We start from the raw sequence: 21799 nt of genomic DNA, 5'->3' as shown, positions 1-21799 counted from the left end.
AAAGCAGTCATAGAAGAAAGAAAAAAAGAAAACTGTGTACTTTCTGAGTAGTTCAAGAAAATGAATTGACCAGCATAATGAACAGTAAGATAATAAATTTAAGAGCTATTAGAGTAGGTTTTATTTTTTTTTAAGATTTTTTTGATGTGGACTATTTTTTAAAATCTTTATTGAATTTGTTACAATATTGCTTCGTTTTATATCTTAGTTTTTTGGCTGAGAGGCATGTGAGATCTTAGCTCTGCAACCAGGGATCAAACCCACACCCCCTGTGGGTTTGAAAGGTGAACTCTTAACCACTGGACCGCCAGGGAAGTACCCTAGAGAAGGTTTTAAAATTAAGTTTACACATGCTGGTAAATGCTTTTTATGATAAATACTACTGTGACTTGAATTATATACTCTGTCACCTCCAGATGCATTCTATTCCTGTCTCATTATTTGTTTTATGGAAACAATTCACTACTTCCTGCTATTCTTTGAGCAAAACAAGTGTGATTTATACATGGCAGAAAAAGTTACTATGACCATCATATGGCCAAATTCTAAGTTTACAGGAAAAAATGAGATTATAAGGGTTGACACTTAAAAGTAATTATTCTATCAGTGATAATTAGAAATTCTGTACTATGCTAGAAATCAATTTTGGTATTAAACTGTCACAGTTTGAAGCATAAACCTGATGATACTAGCTGGAACATAAACCATAGATACAATTTTTCCCTGACCTTATCTAGAAAACAAGACATTTGGTATGCATTTTCAGGTTTCCACTTTGTCTATAAAAATACACCTTCAATTTTGCAGCAGACAGACAAATGATTTTTGCAGGCACACACAATATATTAAAAGTTAGAGATTCTGGGTATGGCGGTAATAATGGGGTTCTACAGAGGGAGGTGGAAAAGTGTTTGCACAAAAAATTACAGTCACATATCAAATAGTATCTTTTTTCCCCCCTCTTCTTTTACTGGTCTAGGACTGTGGATTTCAAATTAGGCACAAATTTTAAAAGTGGCTTTAAAAGGCTTGACCTTGTATGAAGAAATGATTGTTCTCTTTACTGGGATGAATGTTTGCCTTAGTAAGTTTACTAAAAGCAATTAAGACTAAGATGATAAATAGAATATTCAGTCCCAGATACTTTATTTTTAGCACTAAGAATTACAAATAATGCCTATATACAGGCACAAATTTGAAGTTGAATTAATGCAATGTAAAGCTTTCATTATGTTAAAAATTCAAATCTAGAAGAATTAGAGGGTGGTGCTCTCATAATAATGTGAAGAGAAATAGAGAAATATGCACATACCAATGAAAAGGCAACATGTGGCTAATTTATAAACTAAAATACTTTTGTCTAAATACTTATCTTTCCTCATTAATAATATCCAAATGTTTACAAAGGATCCTCAAAAAGAGGATTAAGAGTATTTAATCAATTATGAATCAGCCACTTTAGGTACAGCTTTTCAATTAGCTCTCTCTCTTTCTCAAAGTAGATTATTATAACTCCAGAAAGGGGTTAGCAGTGGCTTTCATGGAGGGGTGGTCTAGACACCTCCTAAGACGTCTGAAATCTTGAAACATTCCTTAAAGGTCATAATTTTGTGTATTTCCAAATGAAGGAAAGGATACATAAAGGGAAATAAATGAGGAGACTGAGGCTATGAAATGTGTCAGATGTCAAATGAATTCTTTTGGGGGTGGGAGTAGAGGACAAAATGAGATTTACTGAATTAAATGGAAAAAATAAGGTTCTTGGTTTCAGGTGCAATGCAGATCTCAGACAATGATTTCAATTTTAATCCACTCATTACAAAGGGCAACCCTGCCCACACCTGAAATTTTTAACATACTTATTATGGCTTTGCCATAAAACAGCATGTTAACAGTCTACATTCAAAAGGATGCTTGCAAACTTCATTCATATTAAAATCTATGCAGAATCGTTGGCAATACATTAAGAGTTACATTACATTCTGTAAACCATGGCATATCACATTTTACATTACGCAAAGAGACAATATTTACAAGTCTTAAGGAGTTTAAATATTTTATCCACTAACGTAAGTGATAATTTAGCAAAGTGCAGGACAAAACCAGTGCTATTAATTACATGTCCTTTAAAAGCAGGTAAGAGTAAAACCATTTCTAGAAGCTACCAAAAGCTTATTTATGTATGTCCAGTTAGGGATTACAGAGCATTAAGTAGCCTAGAAAAATGATGCATATTTAGAAACAGTGAGTATGAAAATTATAAGGCAGCATGCTCAGAACATGTTTTTGTTTTTTAAACACCAGCACTGATGTTTATTTTTAGTGGCTATATATATATATATATATATATATACATATATGTATGTGTGTGTGTGTATTTATTTAAAAATTGACAGTGCAAAACACAAGCCTCATTTAACAACAAAAAAGATGTGCAAAATTTCTTCTTAAACCAACACAAATGAAAGTGTGAGGAGAATATTCTACCATTATAAAGAATAAGTTGAACACAGCAAAGGAGACCATCTTCATTCCAAAATCATCTACAAGGCACTAAGGGTAGGAAATGACAGGTAATACAGAAGTGACTGAATAAAATCCCTCAGTCAGGTCGGAATATGGGATATTTTGGTAAGAATTCTATTAGTATTACCTGTAAAATAAAAATAAACAAAAATATATTGACAAAATAATTTTCATTTACTATAAATTATATATAACCCAGAGAGTCTATAATCATTTTTCACATGACTATATTTTGATCCTGTACTATAAAGCAAGTGAAATATAGAAAACAGTTACAAAAGGAACTTACCACAGATTATCATTAGACTGGCAATTAAACTGGAAAACATAATTACTTACTGTAGCTAATAGCTTTTATCACCTGATTTACAGTAACTGTTTAGGTGTAGAAAAGCAAACCTATTACATTTTAATGTCTTTCCCATCTTCCCTCAATCCCCCCCTTTCTTTTTTAGCAAAGTCGAAGGGATTAAAATTTTGTTACATGGATTAGAAGAAATACCTTTATATATATTACGTCCCTCTATTTTTCAATTAAAGCAGCTAATATCGGTTGAGTATTACTATCTTTTAGAAGTTTTTTGTAAAAAATAATAAAGTGTCCAAGTGGATTAAAACATTTAAATTTAAAACAGGTTTGGAAATATAATAATAAAAACTTAAGATGTTTATAAATTTATATAAACTTACAATAGTTTATATAAGATTTTACCTATAGAGAATTTTAGATTTGTGGTCATTTGCACATTTCCCCCAAAACTATTCAAAGTAGAGAAAGATACATAATAATCCTTATTTATGAAATAGAAATGGAATGTTTATTATTAAATATATACTATATGTATATAAAAGCTTGTACATGTAAATACTACATGTATTTAAAGCTTGGATAAATTTCATATTCTTTTGAATGTTAATGATGCTGAATTTGTCACTTTGGTTATATGTGGATTTATGCTTTATGACTAAGATTGCATAGCTTTTAGTAAAAAAAAAAAAAATTAGGATCTATAGTTTCTTCACTGAAAGTTAAATATCAGCTAAGAAAAAAAGCCAGGGAAAGGAATCCAGAATTCAGAAGTCAATTCCTATTTTATGTAAGTTTTGACAAGATTACATTTAGAAATATTTTGTTCAGCAGCAGCTGTGCCCATCACCATATGCGATGGTTTGCACGTATGTTAAAAAGAAGATTAAGGTTATGCAATGTTTTCATCTGAGCATACTAGCTAAGATTTTTCTAAGATCTAAATAATTGTCAGCTTTCAAGATATTTTATGTTGGCTACAAATCTAAAAAAGGTGAAAGGAAACCTCTATGTTCCAAATGACAAAAGTTCAAGCTGAGGAGAAAAAAGGTAGAAAGAAGATTTGACAAATGATAAATATAGTACAATGTAACATTCAGGATGGAATCCAAAAAATGTAATTAAAGGTAACTGCATACTTACATACTCCATCATATTGCTAGTTTCACATTTCCTTTTAGTCAACTTCCAGTGCAAAGCAAGCTAAGAAAGTAAAGTTTGTTAGGAATTTTGATAGCAATTTACACTAATTATTACCTACACATTTGAATAAATCACTGAACAATAATCCAGGAATAAGATACAAAACATTGCATTTAAAAATACTTTGTAAAGGGTATATATTAAAAATTGAGTATTAGTTCTCTAATCCATGCTTTTGTGGCCTGAAAAATTCCCATTTTTTCAATTTATTAATGGAAGTATGTATGGGACACTTACTTGCTTAAACTTTCTTACCTTGTGATATAATCTGTTATTTTCCCACTCTAACAACTTCTGAATTGATCTTCTGGTCTAAGAGAAAGAATCAAGACTTTGTTACAAGATGAATTGAAGAGCTTTGTAAACTATGTGTATCTATATTCTTCTGCTTACTTGTAAGATCCCATTATTCTCTCCTCTTGTTTTTCTTTTCAAAATGAAATATGTACAAATTACTCTGTGTTGTGAGTCCATTCACTGGACTATTATAAAAACATTACCAGGGGCTTCCCTGGTGGCGCAGTGGTTGAGAGCCTGCCTGCCGATCAGGGGACACGGGTTTGTACCCCGGTCTGGGAGGATCCCACATGCCGCAGAGCGGCTAGGCCTGTGAGCCATGGCCGCTGAGCCTGTGCGTCCGGAGCCTGGGCTCTGCAACCGGAGAGGCTGAGACGGTGAGAGGCCCGCATACCACAAAAAAACCCAAAAAACAAAACAAAACAAAACAAAATTACCAGTACTCCTAGTAGTTCATTTATGAACCTAAATCTAGATTTTCATATACCTTTTCACAGGGTTACTTTTTTAATATACATGTAATATGCCAAGCTAATCTGATTACTCATCGAAAATTTTCCTATCAGAGCTCTTAGCGCAACACCTGGCAAATAGCAGTCAGTCAATGTCTACAGGTTGAATAAAACAAGCCAACATATATCAGAATTTCCACTGAAAAGAAATATAAAAACAGCCAGTAGGAAAACTTGTATTTAGAGGAAAAAATATAAACAACAGAAGCAGCACTGTAGTAAACAGGAAGACAGAGGACAAGTTTCTCCATCTGGAGTGCATATATTTTGCAAGGAGTAAGAAAAGTTTGCAAAATCTTCAAAAACATTAAAATTAAGGATTGTTAGGCATTTTTTATTTTTAAGAAAGGGTTTATAAGGTTTCTGATAAAAATGGCTAGTAGACATTGTTAAATTTTAAAACTACTAGTTAAAATTAAATGATTTACAAACAGACTATATCTGACATGATTTCCAAAGCACCAACATAAGAAACTATTCTGTTCAACCACGTAAGTTAACAATGACAATTGTATTCAGCTCATCTACAGTGGGCCAGATCAGCAACAATGCCAGTTAAAGTATACTACTGGGCCACTGTACTTGATACAATCTCTCTAAACAAAATCAGATGGGTAACAAATAAGGAAATTGAATGAGTAGTTATAAATCTTTCCACAAAGAAAACCCCAGGCCCGGATGGCTTCAATGATGAATTCTACCAAACAGTTAAAGAAGAAATAATACTATGAATATAAATGCAAAATTCTCAACAAAACACTAGCAATCATTATATCATGACCAAGTGGAATTTATCCTAGGAACACAGAAACAAAATGATGTAATACATTATATTAATAGAATAAAGAACAAAAACCACATGATCATCTTCATAAATTTAGAAAAGGCAATGGACAAAATACAGTACTCATTCATGATAAAAATCCTAAAAAAAACTAGGAATAAAAGGGAACTTCCACAACCTAATAAAGGGCATCTATGAAAAACCTACAGCTAACATCACACTAAATGGAGAGAGACTAAATATTTTCTTCCTAAGATTAGGAACAAGACAAGGTTGTCTCCTCCCACTACTTTTATTCAACATTGTCCTAGATGGTATAGCCAGGGCAATTAGACAAAATAATAAATAAAAGGCATCCAAATTAGAAAAGGAAAAGTGAAACCATCTCCATTTGCAGACAACATGATCTTATATAGAGAAACCTCTAAGGAATCCACTAAAGCACTACTAGAACTAATAAATAAGTTCAGCAAATTTGCAAGAAACAATATTGTGGTAGGTAGAATTCTGGCCTCCATGATCTTCACCTCCTGGAGTTACACCTGTGAATGTTACATTACATTGCAAAAGGGACATTGCTGATATAATTAAAGTTACTAGTCATTTGGCTTTAAAATAGGGAGATTATTTTAGATTATTTTGGCAGACCCAGTGTAATCTCATAAGCCCTTAAAAGCAGAGAATTTTTTCTGGCTGATGGAAGAATAGTCAGAGGGGTTTGAAACACAGAAGTACTCAAACCACCACTGTTGGCTTTAAGATGGAAAGGTCACATAGGAAGTCTAAGGAAGAAATGATTTCTGCCAAAACCTGAATGAGCTTGGGAGTAAATTATTTCCCAGAATCTCCAGAAAGGAATGCAGCCCTGCCAGCACCTTGATTTTGGCCTTGTGAGATCCTAATAAGAGAACCCAATTGAGCCAGCCACACTGTACCGAGACTTCTGACTGTGAAATAAAAGGGTGTTGTTTTAAGCCATTAAGTTTGTGGAAATCTGTTACGCTAGATAGAAAAGTAATACAAGGTTCAACATATAAAAATAAATTTTATTTCTATGTACAAGCAAGGAACAATCTGAAAATGAAAGTAAAAGATCAATTCCATTCACAACAGATTTTTTCTTTTTATATGTTAATCCCATCCTCCTAATTTATTCCTATTCACACAGATTTAAGAATATTTAGGAATAACTTTAACAAGAGAAGTATAAGATGTGTAAACTGAAAACTAAAAAACACTGCTAAAGGGAATTCCTTGGTGGTCCAGTGGTTAGGACTCTGTGCTTCCACTGCCAGGGGTCCGGGCTTGATCCCTGGTCATTGCTAAAATAAATTAAAGAAGAGGTAAATAAATGGAAAATATCCCATATGTATTCATGAATTATAAGACTCATGTAATAGCATTTACAACATATGGTGATGGGAAAATTGGATATCCAAAAGAAAAATGATAAATTTGGACCCCTATCTCACACCATACACAAAAACAAACTCAAAATGGATCAAAGACTGAATCACAAGAAATTAAACTTTAAAACAACTAGAAGAAAGCACAGGAGTACACCTCTGTAATCTTGAGTTAGGCAAAGCCCTCTTAGATATGATGTAAAAGGCACAAGCAAGAAAATTTTAAGAGATAAGTTTGACTTAATCAAATTAAAAGTTTTGTGTGTCAAAGATACCATCAAGATAGTAAGAACCCATCCAGAATGCCAATGTGAGGACCTTAGGGAAGTCTCTTCCCTGGAAAGACATCTATTAAATTTGTCAGTATTAGTAAGTACAATCATTCAAATGTTCTAGAGATTGATCAAAGGGTTTACAACAGACTGAGAAGTATTCATTCAACAAAATCTATTGAAAATAAGTAAGAACAGTGGGAAGCCTTGGTATTAGAGCTAGGCACTATACTCATATCCACAGCTCTGCCTTGTGGAAGAACTGTTTAAGCAAGCTTGGGAGCTGAGTGCCAGGCAGTTCCCATATCTCCCAGATACTTAGAGTGGAATGGCTCTTCTAGGTAGTTTTGGCAGATGGTGAAAATAGGCAGATCCCATTTTCCACAGCTCTGTGTTATAGAATGCCTATATCAAGTGGGTGGTGGCAGCAGGGCAGCACCCACTTCCCTACCTACAACTTCTGCAAAATAGGCAGCACAGTTGGTGAAGAGTGCAGCCCCCCTTTCTGGCACACATCTATATCGTGGGAGAGCTGTTATAGTTGGTTTGACAACTGAGTGGTAGTTCTTACCTTCCCGGCTTCCTAGGGCAGATATATTCTTGGTTGATTTGACAGATGGGGAATATTAGCAGACCCAACTCTCCCTGGTTTTAGGTTAAAAAAAAATCCACAACTAACATCATACTAAATGGTGAAAGACTGTAAGCTTTTCCTCTAAGACAGAAAGAAGGCAATGATGCCCATGCTTGCCACTTCTATTCAACATATTACTGGAAATTCTAGACAGAGAAATTAAGCAAGAAAAGAAATAAAAGGCATCCAAATAAAAAGGAAGAAGTAAAATTATCTCTCTTTGCAGGTGACATTATCTTATGTGCAGAAAACCTTAAAGAATCCACAAAAAATCCTGTTAGAGTTGATGAACAAATTCAGGAACATTTCAGGATATGAAATCAACATGCAAAATTCAGTTGCATTTCTATACAAGAACAGCAAACAATTCAAAAGAGAAATTAAGAAAACAATTACATTTCCAATAGTTTCAAAAAGAATAAAATACTTAAATTTAAGCAAGGAGGTAAAAGACTTGAACACATAAAGTTACAAAATGATGCTACAAGAAATTAAAGACCTAAATAAATGCAAAGAATCCTGTGTTCATGGATTGGAAGACTTAATATTGTTAAGATGACAATATCATCCAAAATGATCACAGATTCAATGCAATCCTTATCAGAATCCCAGTGACTTTTTCTATAGAAATAGAAAAATCCATCTTAAAATTCATATGGAATCCCAAGAGACTCCTATTAGCCAAAAAAATCTTGAAAATGAGAAACAAATATGAAGGACTCACATTTCCTGATTTCAAAACTTACTAAAAAGGAACAATAACCAAAAAGAATATGGTACTTGCATAAAGACATACAGACCAACGGAATAGAACAGAGAGCCCAGAAATAAACCCTCGAATATCCACAACAGATTTTTTTTAATAAAATATTCTTTTATTTTTTTAAATTTACTTTATTCATTTTTGGCTGGGTTGGGTCTTCGTTGCTGCATGCAGGTTTCTCTAGTTGTGGAGAGCAGGGGCTACTCTTTGTTGCAGTGTGTGGGCTTCTCATTGCTGTGGCTTCTCGTTGCAGAGCACAGGCCCTAGGCACACAGGCTTCAGTAGTTGCAGCACGTGGTCTTAGTAGTTGTGGCTCACAGGCTCTAGAGCACAGGCTCAGTAGTTGTGGCACACAGGTTTAGTTGCTCTGTGGCATGTGGGATCCTTCCAGACCAGGGCTCGAACCCGGGTCCCCTGCATTGGCAGGCGGACTCCCAACCACTGCACCACCAGGGAAGCCCTCCTCGACAGATTTTTGACAAGAGTACCAACCATTCAATGGGGGAAAAGGACTTTTCAATAAATATTGCAAGTAAAACTGGATATCCATGTGCAAAAGAATTAAGTTGGATCCTAAATTTATGCCATATGCAAAAATTAACTCAAAATGGATCAAAGAACTAAACATAGGAGTGACGACCATAAAAGTCTTAGAAGAAAACATAGGAGACAGTCTTCATGACACTGGATTTTGCAGTTATTTCTTACATATGACAACGAAAGCCCAGGCAAAAAGGGGAGAATAGTTTAACTGAACTTCATCAAAATTAACATTTTTTATGCATCAAATGACACTGTCAATAGAGTGTGAAGAAAATCTAGAGGATGGCAGAAAATATTTGCAAATCACATATCTGATAAGGAATTAATAATGAGAATATATATAAAACACCCACAACTCAACAATAAACAAACAAGCTAGTTACAAAATGGGCAAAGTAATATATAAATACCCTAACCTAATATACAAAGGGTCAATAAGCAAATGTAAAAATGCTCAACACCACTAGTCACTAGAGAAATACAAATCAAAACCACAATGAGATATCACTTCACACTCATTAGGGTGGCTATTATCAATAAAATGGAAAATAATGAATGTTGGTGAGGATCTAGAGAAACTGGAAACCTTGTGTACAATTTACCAGAGTCGAAATGCAGGAGAGGAAAACTTTGTGGGAACTAGGACTAGGATAGCAATACATGAACTTAAACTAATGAACTGTTGGAAGCTCAGTGGGACAAGTTTGAGAGTTCAAAATTCCAAAGGGGCCCAGTCTTGGCAGAGACTCCCACACTTTTATGACTTTTATTACCAGAAGCCCTATCAGGTTCTCACAGTGATTTCAGAAAAATCCTCTCATCTTCTGGCAGGAGAAAGGGAAGAAGAGTCACGTTTAAATATGCCCAGAACATTCTGTTCTTCTTAACAAAGCCTGCTCTCAAGAGAAACTACTGTACCAGAGCCTAACCTACTGGGGTATTACCAGAGCCCAAACAATCTTGGAGAAGGGAAATACACAATTCTAGAACCCTCTAGCTTTCCTGTCCCATGTAAAGGGGAAAACAAAACAAAACAAAATTGAGAAGCACTTGTGTAGAGCACAGCCCAGGAACACAGGCTCAATAAAAACCTTAAGCCTAATCACAATACTATAGAACACTTCTAGTCCCCCAGCACCTTGCCACTACATCAATAAGACTTCTGTATTATAATATGAGGAATACAACTGAAAGAACTGTGCATCTCAGATGATATCTAAGAAGTCTATAGGGAAATCCAAGGAAAATAGGCCAGACAAAATCAAGGACGCCAAGGAACGTTTAGCCTTCAATTTCCAACAGCTACAGCAAACAGTAAACACAGCCAAATGAAAATAAAATCTCACTTTAAAGGCCTATTTACCTCAGTTCCTTTCACTAGTGCATCATGTACAGTTTTCAAACAAAAATTAGAAGTCATACTAAAAGACAAAAAAAGTTTGAAAAGGCAGAGCAAGCATCAGAACCAGACTCAGAAATGGCAGAGATGTAGAAATGATCAGACTGGGAATATAAATAAACTATGATAAATATACTACTTGCTCTTATGAAAAAAGTGGACAACATGAAAGAACAGATGGATAATGTTAGCAGAGAAATGGAAACTGTAAGAAAAATATCAAGAGGAAATGGTAGAAAGCCAAAATATCATAACAGAAATGAAGAATGCCTTTGATAGGCTCATCAATGACTGGACATGGCTGAGGAAACCATCAATGAAGACTGAAGAAGTATCAGTAGAAACTTCCAAAACTAAAAGAAAAAAAAGAAAAAAGAACAGAATATCCAAGAACTATGGGACAATTACAAAAGGGGCAACAGACCCATAATAGAAATATCAGAAGGTAAAGAGAGAAAGGAGCCGAGGAAATATTTAAAGCAATAATGACAACAGAATCCCCCCAAATTAATGAAAGGCATCAAACTCATAGATTGAAAAAGCTCAGAGAATACAAAACTGGATAAATACCCACAAATCTACACTTAGTTATCTCATATTCAAACTGCAGAAGATCAAGGAAAAATCTTGAAAGAAGCCAGAGGGGAAAAATACCTTACATATAAAGGAGCAAGGATAAGAGTTGTATCAGACATCTCCTTAGAAACTATGCAAGCCAAGAAAAGAATGGAATGAAATATTTAAAATGTTAAAAGAAAAGTACTACCAACCTGGAATTCCATCTGTACCCGGCAAAACTGTCCTTCAAACATGAAGGAGAAATAAAGACTTTCTTAGATGAAAAATTGAGGGAATTTGTCACCTGTACACCCACCTTGCAAGAAATGTTAAAATAAGTTCTTTAGAAAGAAGTAAAATGCTACAGATAAGAAACCTGGATCTATATAAAGGAAGAGTGTTAGAGAAGGAATAAATGAAGGCAAAATAAAATCTTTTATTTCTTCTATTCTCAACTGATCTAACAGGCAACAGTTTGTTAATAAAAATAATGTATTCCATGATTACAGTTTATGGATAAGTAATATGAATGGCAACAATGTTATAAGGAAGGGATGGGGGTAGGAATTATAAATATTCTGTAATAATGTAATTATTCTACCTGGGAAGTGATATTGTGTTATTTGAAAGTGGACCTGGATTAGTTGGGTATGTATATATATTGCAAACTCTATTTAGTGGGCAACCACGAAAAATATTAAAAAGTAGGATTATTGATATACTAAGGGAAGATAAAAAATGGTGTCATATAAAAATACTTAATTAAAACCAGAGAAGACAGAAAAAGACTGGAAGATAAAAATAGGAAAAAGAACAAGAGTAATGAATAGAAGACAGTAACAAACATGGTAAATATTAATAAAATTATATCAATAATTACTTTAAACATCAAAGGTATAAATACATCAACTAAAAAACAGATTGTCAGAATGGATCAAAAAGTAAGACAACTACGTGCTGTCTACAAGAAACCCACTTTAAATATAAAGACATACACAGACTAAAAGTAAAAGAATGGAGAAAGATATACCATAGTAACAATAATCAAAGGAAAGCCGGGGTCACTTTAGTAATTTTATTTTATTTTATTATTATTTTTTTTTGCAGTACATGGGCCTCTCACTGTTGTGGCCTCTCCCATTGCAGAGCACAGGCTCCAGAAGCACAGGCTCAGTGGCCATGGCTCACGGGCCCAGCCGCTCTGCGGCATGTGGGATCTTCCCAGACCGGGGCATGGACCGTGTCCCCTGCATTGGCAGGCGGATTCTCAACCACTGCACCACCAGGGAAGCCCCACTTTAGTAATTTTAGACAAAGCAGACTTCAGAGTAAGGAAAATTATCAGACATAAAGAGAGGTATTACATAATGATAAAGGGTCAATTTTCCAAGACATAACAATTCTTAATGTGTATATGCCTAACAAAAGAGCATCAAACTATGTGAGGCAAAAACTGACAGAACTTCAAGGAGAAATAGAGGAGTTGACTATACAGTTGGCAACCTCAACAGCCCTCTATCAGAAATAGATCAAGTAGGCAGAAAGTTGGTAAAGACACAGATGAACTCAACAGCACCATTGATCTACTGGATATAACTGACATCTACAGACGACTTCATCTTACAACAGCAAATGACAGATTATCCTCAAGTTGATGTGGAACATATACCAAGACAGACCACATTCTGGGTCATAAAACACGTCTTAACAAATTTCAAAGAACAGAAATCATACAATGTATGCTCTCAGACCACAATGGAATTAAACCAGAAATGAACAACAGAAAGATAGCTGGAAAATCCCCAAAACACTTGGAGATTAAACAGCACACTTCTAAAACACGTGACTCAAGAAGAAATCTCAAGAGAAATTTAAAAATATTTTGAACTAAATGTAAATGAAAGCAAAACTTATCAAAATTTGTGGGATACAGTTAAAGCAGTAGCATTGAATACATATAGTAGGAAAGAAGAAATACCTTAAATCAATCATATATGCTTGCACTTTAGGTAAAAAAAGAGCAAATTAAATCTAAAGTAAGAAGAAAAGAAATAATAAAAATTAGAGTAGAAATCAATGAAACTGATAATAGGACTTCAATAGAGAAAATCAAAATAAATAACTAGTTCTTTGAAAAGTTCAGTAAAATTAATACACCTCTAGTCAGGTTAACTAAGAAAAAAAGAGAGGAGACAAAAATGTTACAAAGTTTCAGAAATGAAATAGGGGTTATCACTACTGATGCTATGGACATTAAAAGGATAATACAGGAATATTATTAACAACTCTATGCCCATGAATTTGATAAGCTAGATGAAAAGGACTGATTATGTGAAAGACACAGTCTACTAAAACCCACACAAGGAGAAATAGACAATCTGGATAGGCCTATATCTATTAAAGAAATTGAGTCAATAATTAATAACCTCTCCAAGTATAAAGTATCATGCCCAGATGAGTTCAAACATTTAAGGAAGATATTACACCAGTTCTCTACAATCTATTCCAGAAAACAGAAACAGAGGGAGTATTTCCTAATTCATTCTATGAGGCCAGTATTACCCTAATACCAGAACCAGACATAGGTACTATATGAAAAGAAAACTGCAGATCAATATTTTTTGTGAACATAGATGCAAAAACCTGTATAAAACATTAGCAAAGAAATACAACAATGTATATACTACAATAAGTAGGGCTTATCTCAGGTATGCAAATCTGGTTCATCATTCAAAAATCAATTAATATGTAAGCCATCACATCAACAGGCTAAAAAAGAAAAATCACATAATCATATCAATAGATGCAGAAAAAACATCTGACAAAATCCAACACTCATTCATGATAAAAACTCTCAGCAAACTAGGAATAGAGGAACTTCTTCAAGTTGATAAAGAACATCTTACAAAAAACCTACAGTTAACATCATACTTGATGGTGAGAAACTCAGTTTCCCACTAAGATCAGGAACAAGGCAAGGATATTTCCTCTCACCATTACTTTTCAACATCATTCTGAAAGTCCTAGATAATGCAATAAGACAAGAAAAAGAAAATAAAAGGTGTATATACTGAGAAAGAAGAAACAAAATTATCTTACTTCATAGATGACATGATTGTCTATGTAGAAAATCCTGAAAAATCAAAAGAACTCCTTGAATTAATAAGCAATTATAGAAAGGTTGCAGGATACAAAGTATATTGGTATATATGACGATAGATTGGTATACATGATGGATACATGTCATTATACATTTGCCAAAACCCATAGAATGTACAACATAAAGAGTGAACTCTAATGTAAACTAAGGACTTCAGTTAATAATAATGTGTCAATATTGGCTCATCAGTTTTAACAATTGTACTTCGATAGAGCAAGATGTTAATAATAGGGAAAATTGGGGGTTGACTGAGGGAGATATATGGGAACTCTTTTTTTCTCAATTTTTTTCTGTAAACCTAAAATTGTTCAAAAAATAGGCTATTAATTAAAATATTATATATAAAAAGTAAAGATGAAATGAAGATACTCTTAGATAAAAACTGAGAGGATCCATTTCCTGCAGACCTACCATATAAGAAATATTATGGGAAGTTCTTCAGGCTGAAACCAAGGTACGTCAGGTATTATTTTGAGTCCACACACAGGAAAAGATAAACTGAGAAGCTCAATGAACTCTAAGTAGGATAAACTCAAAGAGACCCATACTGAGAGAAACTATATTCAAACCTTTGAAAGCCAAAAACAAGAAGAAAACTCTTGAAAGCCGCAACAGAGAAGCAACTTGTTATGAACAAAGAGATACTCAATAGGATTAACAGCCAATTTCATATCAGCAACCATAAGGTTCAGAATCAGTGGATGACATATTTAAAGTGCTAAAAAGAAAAAAAAAACTGTCATCCAAGATTTCTATACTTGGTAAAACTATCCTTTCAAAAAAAGGAGAAATTAAGACATTCCCAGGTAAGCACTGAGGGAGTTCACTGCTATTAGAATTGCCTGTAAGAAATGCTGAAAAGAGTCCTTCAGGCTGAAATGAAAGAACACTGGACAATAACTCAAGCAACATGATAAAGTAAATAACACTAGTAAAAGTAACTGCATAAATAAATATAAAAGCCAAAATTGTTCTCTTTTTGTTTTGGAACTTCTATTTTCTTCCTATATGATCTAAGAGACAAATGTATAAAATGATAATTAGAAATCTATGTTAATGGACTCACAATATATAAGATGTAACTTGTGATAAAACATATATGGGGAGGCATGTAGATGCACAGGAACAGAATCTGTATATTAATGAAGTTAAAGTGGTATTATTAATTCAAACTAGTGTGTTACAAGTTTAAGATATTAATTATAATCCCAAGGGTAACAACTAAGAAAATAGCTAAAAATATATACAAAAGAAATGAAAAGGCACGTAGTGCACTACAAAAATCAATTACATATAAAATAGGGAAGTAATGGAGTTGTTTTCCAGCTCCATTATCAGAAATGACAAAAGACAAAATGGCAAAAGTCCTCCCTTATCTGTTACAGACTGAATTATGTTCTCCCAAAATTCATATATTCAAGTGTCACAACCACCAGTATCTGAGAATGTGACATTTGGAGATATGGTTTTTAAAGTGGTAATTAAGCTAAAATGAGATGATCAGAGTATGCCCTAATCCAGTATGACTGGTGTCCTAGTAAGAAGAGATTAGGACACAGACATATATAGAGGGAAGACCAGGTGAAGACCCAGGGAGAAAAACGGCCATCTACAAGCCAATGGGAGAAGCCTCAGAAAAAATACATCAACTTTCCCAACACCTTGACCTCAGACTTACAGCCTCTAGAACTGTGAGAAAATACATTTCTGTTGGCTAAACCACCTAGTCTGTAGTACTTAATTAAGGCAGCCCTGGCAAACTAATATATTATCATCAATCACTTTAAAGGCAAATAGATTAAACTCTCAATTAAAAGGGAGAGATTTGCAGAATGGATTTAAAAACACGATCCATTTAAAGACCTAAATGTAAGACCCAGACACTATAAAACTCTTTAGAGGAAAACATAGGAAGAACACTCTTTGACATAAATCACAGTAAGACCTTTTTTGACCCACCTCCTACAGTAATGGAAATAAAAACAGAAATAAACAAATGGGACCTAATGAAACTTAAAAGCTTTTGCACAGCAAAGGAAACCATGAACAAGATGAAAAGACAACCCTAAGAATGGGAGAAAATAGTTGCAAACCAATCTATGGACAAAGGATTAATCTCCAAAATATACAAACAGCTCATGCAGCTCAATATCAAAAAACAAACAACCCAATCAAAAAATGGGCAGAAGACCTAAATAGACATTTCTCCAAAGAAGACATACAGATGGCCAAGAGGAATATGAAAAGATGCTCAACATCACTAATTATTAGAGAAATGCAAATCAAAACTACAATGAGGTATCAGCTCACACCAGTCAGAATGGGCATCATCAGAAAATCTACAAACAATAAATGCTGGAGAGGGTGTGGAGAAAAGGGAACCCTCTTACACTCTTGACTGGAATGTAAATTGATACAGCCACTATGGAGAACAGTATGGAAGTTCCTTAAAAAACTAAACATAGAATTACCATATGACCCAGCAATCCCACTACTGGGCATATACCCAGAGAAAACCATAATTCAAAAAGACACATGCACTGCAATGCTCACTGCAGCACTATTTACAATAGCCAGGTCATGGAAGCAACCTAAATGTCCATCAACAGAGGAATGGTACATGCATATGGTACATGCATGTACCAGAAGATGTGGTACATGCATACAATGGAATATTACTCAGCCATAAAAAGGAATGAAATTGGGTCATTTTTAGAGATGTGGGTGGACTTAGTGTCATACAGAGTGGAGTAAGTCAGAAAGAGAAAAACGAATACCGTATGCTAACACATATATGTGGAATCTAGAAAAATGGTACAGATGAACGAGTTTGCAAGGCATAAATACAGACACAGATGTAGAGAACAAACGTATGGACACCAAGATGGGGAAGGGGGGATGGGATGAATTGGGAGATTGGGATTGACATATTTACACTAATATGTATAAAATAGATAACTAATGAGAACCTGCTGTATAGCACAGAGAACTCTATCTACTTCACTTTGCTATACAGTAGAAACTAACACAACATTGTAAAACAACTACATCCCAATAAAAAAAAGAGAAAAAATCTTAACATAACATGGTAACACAAAACAAACAAACAAACAAAAAAATATGATCCATGAGTCTACATGAGACTCAGTTTAGATTCAAAGACACAAGTAGGTTGAAAGTGAGAGGACAGAAAAAGATTTTCCATGTAAATAGTAACCAGAAAAAGAGCTGGGATAGATGATATCAGACAAAAGAGATTTTAAGTAAGAAAAAATGTTACAAGAGAAAAAGATGGACACTATATGTCTTAATATGCTCAGGCTACTATGACAAAAGACCATATTCTATCTAGGTGGCTTAAACAACAGTTCTGGAGTATGGGAAATCTTAGATCAGAGTGTCAGCATGGTTTGTTGGGTTCTGGTGGAAGCCCTTTTCCTTATAGAAGAACAACTTACAGTTGTCTATAAGTTCCTTATAGACAACTTCCTTGTTGCTCACACGGTAGAGAGATAGAGAGCAAGCTCTTCTATTTTTTTCTTATAAGGGCACTAATTCCACCATGAGGACCCCACCCTCATGACTTCTTCTAAACCTAAGTACCTCCCAAAGGCCAAAATACCAACCACCCCCAAATACCATCATATTAGAGGGGAGGGCTGCAACATATGACTTTTGAGGGAACACAAACATTAATTCCATAACAATATATATTGATGAAAATATAAATCTTTCAAGAAGAAATGACAATGATAAATATATACACAACTAGCAACAGACCTGCAAAATACATGAAGCAGAAACTGACAAATCTGAAGGGAGAAATAGCTATTTCTACAATAATAGTTAGGACTTCAATACTTCACTTTCAATAATGGATAGAACAACTTTGCAGAACAGTAAAGAAAGGCAGGACTTGAACAACACTGTCAACCAACTAGATCTAACAGACATATACAGAACCCTCCACCCCACAACAATATAATACAAATTTCTTCTCAAGTATACATGGAGTATTCTCCAGGATAGGCCAAATGTTATGCCACTAAACAAGCCTCAATAAACAAAAAAGTATTAAAACCATACAAAGTATCTTCTCCAATAACAATGGAATGAAATTAGAAATCATAAGGAAAACAACATTATGTTCATGTTGTAAGACTGAGATAACAGTAACTTCCCTCTGAACATCCCTCTCAGTTTAGTAAATATTATAGCAAAAAAGGTAAATGTTAAAAGTAATATCAAATTTAAGGATGGTGGCAGGATTAGGCCTGAAAATTGACTGTAATAACACAGTGGTAAATGTAAGAATGGGTAAACAAAGACCTTCATTTCATATGTCATGTAAGCTTAGACTCCTACCAGAGCCAAGAGAGACTAGGAGCAGCTCAGGGCATTCTGGTCTGTATTTCTTTTCTTTCAACTAATTTGCTGGAAAAAAATGTCCATGACGTATACTGGCCAAAAAAAAAAAAAAAAAAAAAAAAGTTCACAAGGCAGACTGTTTACAAAGAAGTTCTTTTCTTGGAAACATTTTACAATCATTCATTTATACAGCAACCTTGTGACGCAGGGCAGATTAATCATATTATTTCCATTTTATTTTGTGGATAAACACAGACGTGACTTCTATGACGCTAGATACCCCATTAGAAATGGCTACAGCCATTTTTAAATTGTTGTATTTTATTTTTTATTTCTCCACGTGGACAAAAAAAAGCAGTGATGGGCCTTAAATCTCTTCATCACAACCACCATAAAAGTAACTAATATTATCTGGATTTTATAGGTGAGGAAATTGAGGCTCCAGAAAGGACAGTGCTTGTACAAGGTTACCAGCATGTGCTTGGTGCTTCATTGTCTAGTGTGTTAACATAGTATGTACAAAATCAACGGCCATAACTATAAAGTGTACAGAGCAAGGCAGATAATGTAAATGCTGCGTAGTTCTACGGTGAACCAGAGACCACGTGTCCTATTTAAAGGAAGGAGCCACCACTCAGCAAGGGCCAATTGCTGAAATATAGGCATGTGGGTCCAATACTGTCAGAGCTTTAGATTTTACAAGAGACGCTGGCTGTTTCAAATTTTACTTTAAATATTCTAATTTTTAAATGCTGGCAACTGATTTAAATGTTTAAAAAACAGAGTGGGCTGGATTTAGCCCACAGGACAACTGTTTGCATATCTGTACTAAATAAACTTTTTAAAACTGACAGATTAGTGATCTAAGAATACACTGATGCCTCAATTTCAATATGAATTCCTAACCAAAGTAGTGGGAGATGGGGAGAAATCACAGCATCAGTATTAATTTCATATCAGTAGTGATCATAGTAAAATACATGACTGAATAAATTGTTTCTATTTCAGGCCTTGTGGCGGAGGTATTAATAAAGAGGCAAATACGTAAACAGGTCATCAGAAAAAAAGATCCTGGATAATATTAAAACCAAAAACTCTCTTCTTAAGTAATTGAAATTGGCTATATTTGTGTGATGAAAAAATCCCATAATTAATTCACATTGAGGCTTTAAAAATAATGAGGATGGGTAGGAGTTACTGATTTGTAACTTTTAAAAGATATGACAATTAAAGAAATTTATGCTGTCATTTTTTTAACTTATAGAAAGCCATTTGAGAACATTGCTCATGCTTTGACAAACAATAAACTAAGCTCTATTTAAAATAAAGCACTGATCTACTGGTAGTGACCAAGAGAATTAATAAAATGTCTAATTTTCCATTCAAAAAGTTATAGGGGTGACAGTATTTTATTATTTGTTTTTTTGAAGTAGACATTAAGGAGGGCAAGAGAAAGATGGAGAGGAAAATGTAATGAGTACTTGTTGGGAATCTTTTTGGTTTACGAAACAACTGCATCACTAATTATACCCTCACAAGGTGCTGTGATGTTGAATATGGTTCAGTAGGCTAATTATTATTTAGAAGTTTAAATGAAATCATCAATGTGGTACAGGGAAAATAACTGTAGGTAAAATGAATTAATTTTCCTCATTGGCTTCAGTTAAAAAGTTTAAAAATATCTTCCCACTGGGGGAAAAAATCATTCTAAAGATCAAAATAAAATTTTAAAGAAGACGAGATAAATGTAGTAGTCTTAAATCCATGACATAACTGGTAATGTCATGTCAGAATGTTATTTCGACATGTTCAAAACTAACAAGGATTTCCCCTACCAACTTTGTAGATTACTCTCACTTCTGCCTTTCTTCAGATCAGAAGAAACTCTCTCATATACCTGTGGCTTGGAAATACTTTAAATCATAGCTTCAGGTTTTGTAAAAAGAATAAGTAGCCTAGTCACATTTATATTTACTTAAGTACTCCACTTACTTTGCACTTATTTAAAATAATGATTGGAACCCATATTAAGTGATAAAGCGTTGATAAAGGTTGGACAAATGACTTAATCTCTCTGACCCAGAGTTTCTTTATATCTAGAATGAGGACAGCATTGTTATGAGAATTTAATAAATTCTGTAAAGTACTTGGCACACAGCAAGTGTTCAATAAACGTTAGCTCATTATTATTACACAATAAAATGGTTACTCACTCTTTTGTTGAGACAAATAACGGGCCACAGGCTGCAACCCAGTGTGCAACAGCAGCAGAGACAACCACACAGCAGCCATTTCACATTGACTGGGAGAGCCTTTTTCAAACATGCATTCACACGGCCAATGCTGGTCTTAAATTCTTCTGGGGCCACCTACAACAAGGGCGCAATCTTTAACAGTCTGTGGGCAGCTTTCTACTATTTGTCTCTAAATCTAAAGAAAATGTTTGTCTTATTACAAGTACTTTAAGGAATTACACATCTAAATATATTTCCTCCCTATCTTTCCCTCGGTGCTTTGTGACCGCCTGGAGGGGTGGGATAGGGAGGGTGGGAGGGAGGGAGACGCAAGAGGGAAGAGATATGGGAACATATGTATATGTATAACTGATTCACTTTGTTATAAAGCAGAAACTAACACACCATTGTAAAGCAATTACACTCCAATAAAGATGTTAAAAAAATAAAATAAAATACCAAAAAATATGTATTACATACTCCTGGATGACATTAGAAAGCAAAACAATATGATTTCACGTTTACAGAACTTATTCTCATGTTCGAAAACAATCTTTTGAAATTATCAACAATAAAATGACAACAGTAACATTGGTGGTAAAGGATACCTGTCAAGCAGTTTTCTTACAAATATTCTCATTATTAAAGCAATATTATTTATAGTCTCCAGTCACTCAGACTAAAGGTTGAGTAAGACTAGAAGCATAATACAACAATAAAACCTAAATACTACCAGAGTAAATAGAATTAAATTTAGACCTCGGCAATATTTCTGGATTATCTTTAAAAAGGCAACTCTCAAACCTTTTCTCCCTGGCAAATTTGCAAGATAA

At 34.2% G+C, this 21799-nt stretch overlaps 1 protein-coding gene across 4 annotated transcripts in view; it reads right to left on the bottom strand.

Annotated features, from left to right (window-relative positions):
• Nucleotides 1–2367: 2367 nt before the first annotated feature.
• Nucleotides 2368–21799, bottom strand: part of LOC103087476 (cysteine-rich hydrophobic domain 1 protein) — a 36004-nt gene continuing 16572 nt past the window's right edge. The window contains exons 3-6 of one of the 4 annotated variants that reach the window (XM_007458343.1): nucleotides 20946–21101; nucleotides 4292–4348; nucleotides 3977–4036; nucleotides 2368–2653 (exon numbers count right to left, since the gene is read on the bottom strand). In XM_007458343.1, coding sequence (XP_007458405.1) covers nucleotides 2603–2653; nucleotides 3977–4036; nucleotides 4292–4348; nucleotides 20946–21101 — 324 coding nt within the window. In that variant the 3' untranslated portion in view covers nucleotides 2368–2602. The remainder of the gene's footprint in view (nucleotides 2654–3976; nucleotides 4037–4291; nucleotides 4349–20945; nucleotides 21102–21799) is intronic. The other 3 variants (XM_007458346.1, XM_007458345.1, XM_007458344.1) reach the window with 3 other exon arrangements.

The sequence above is a fragment of the Lipotes vexillifer genome, unplaced genomic scaffold (assembly GCF_000442215.2).
Source record: "Lipotes vexillifer unplaced genomic scaffold, Lipotes_vexillifer_v1.1 scaffold682, whole genome shotgun sequence".
In the NCBI taxonomy this organism is placed as follows: Eukaryota; Metazoa; Chordata; class Mammalia; order Artiodactyla; family Lipotidae; genus Lipotes; species Lipotes vexillifer.
Note: the sequence above shows the minus strand (reverse complement) of the source record. Positions and strands in the feature narration are given on the sequence as shown.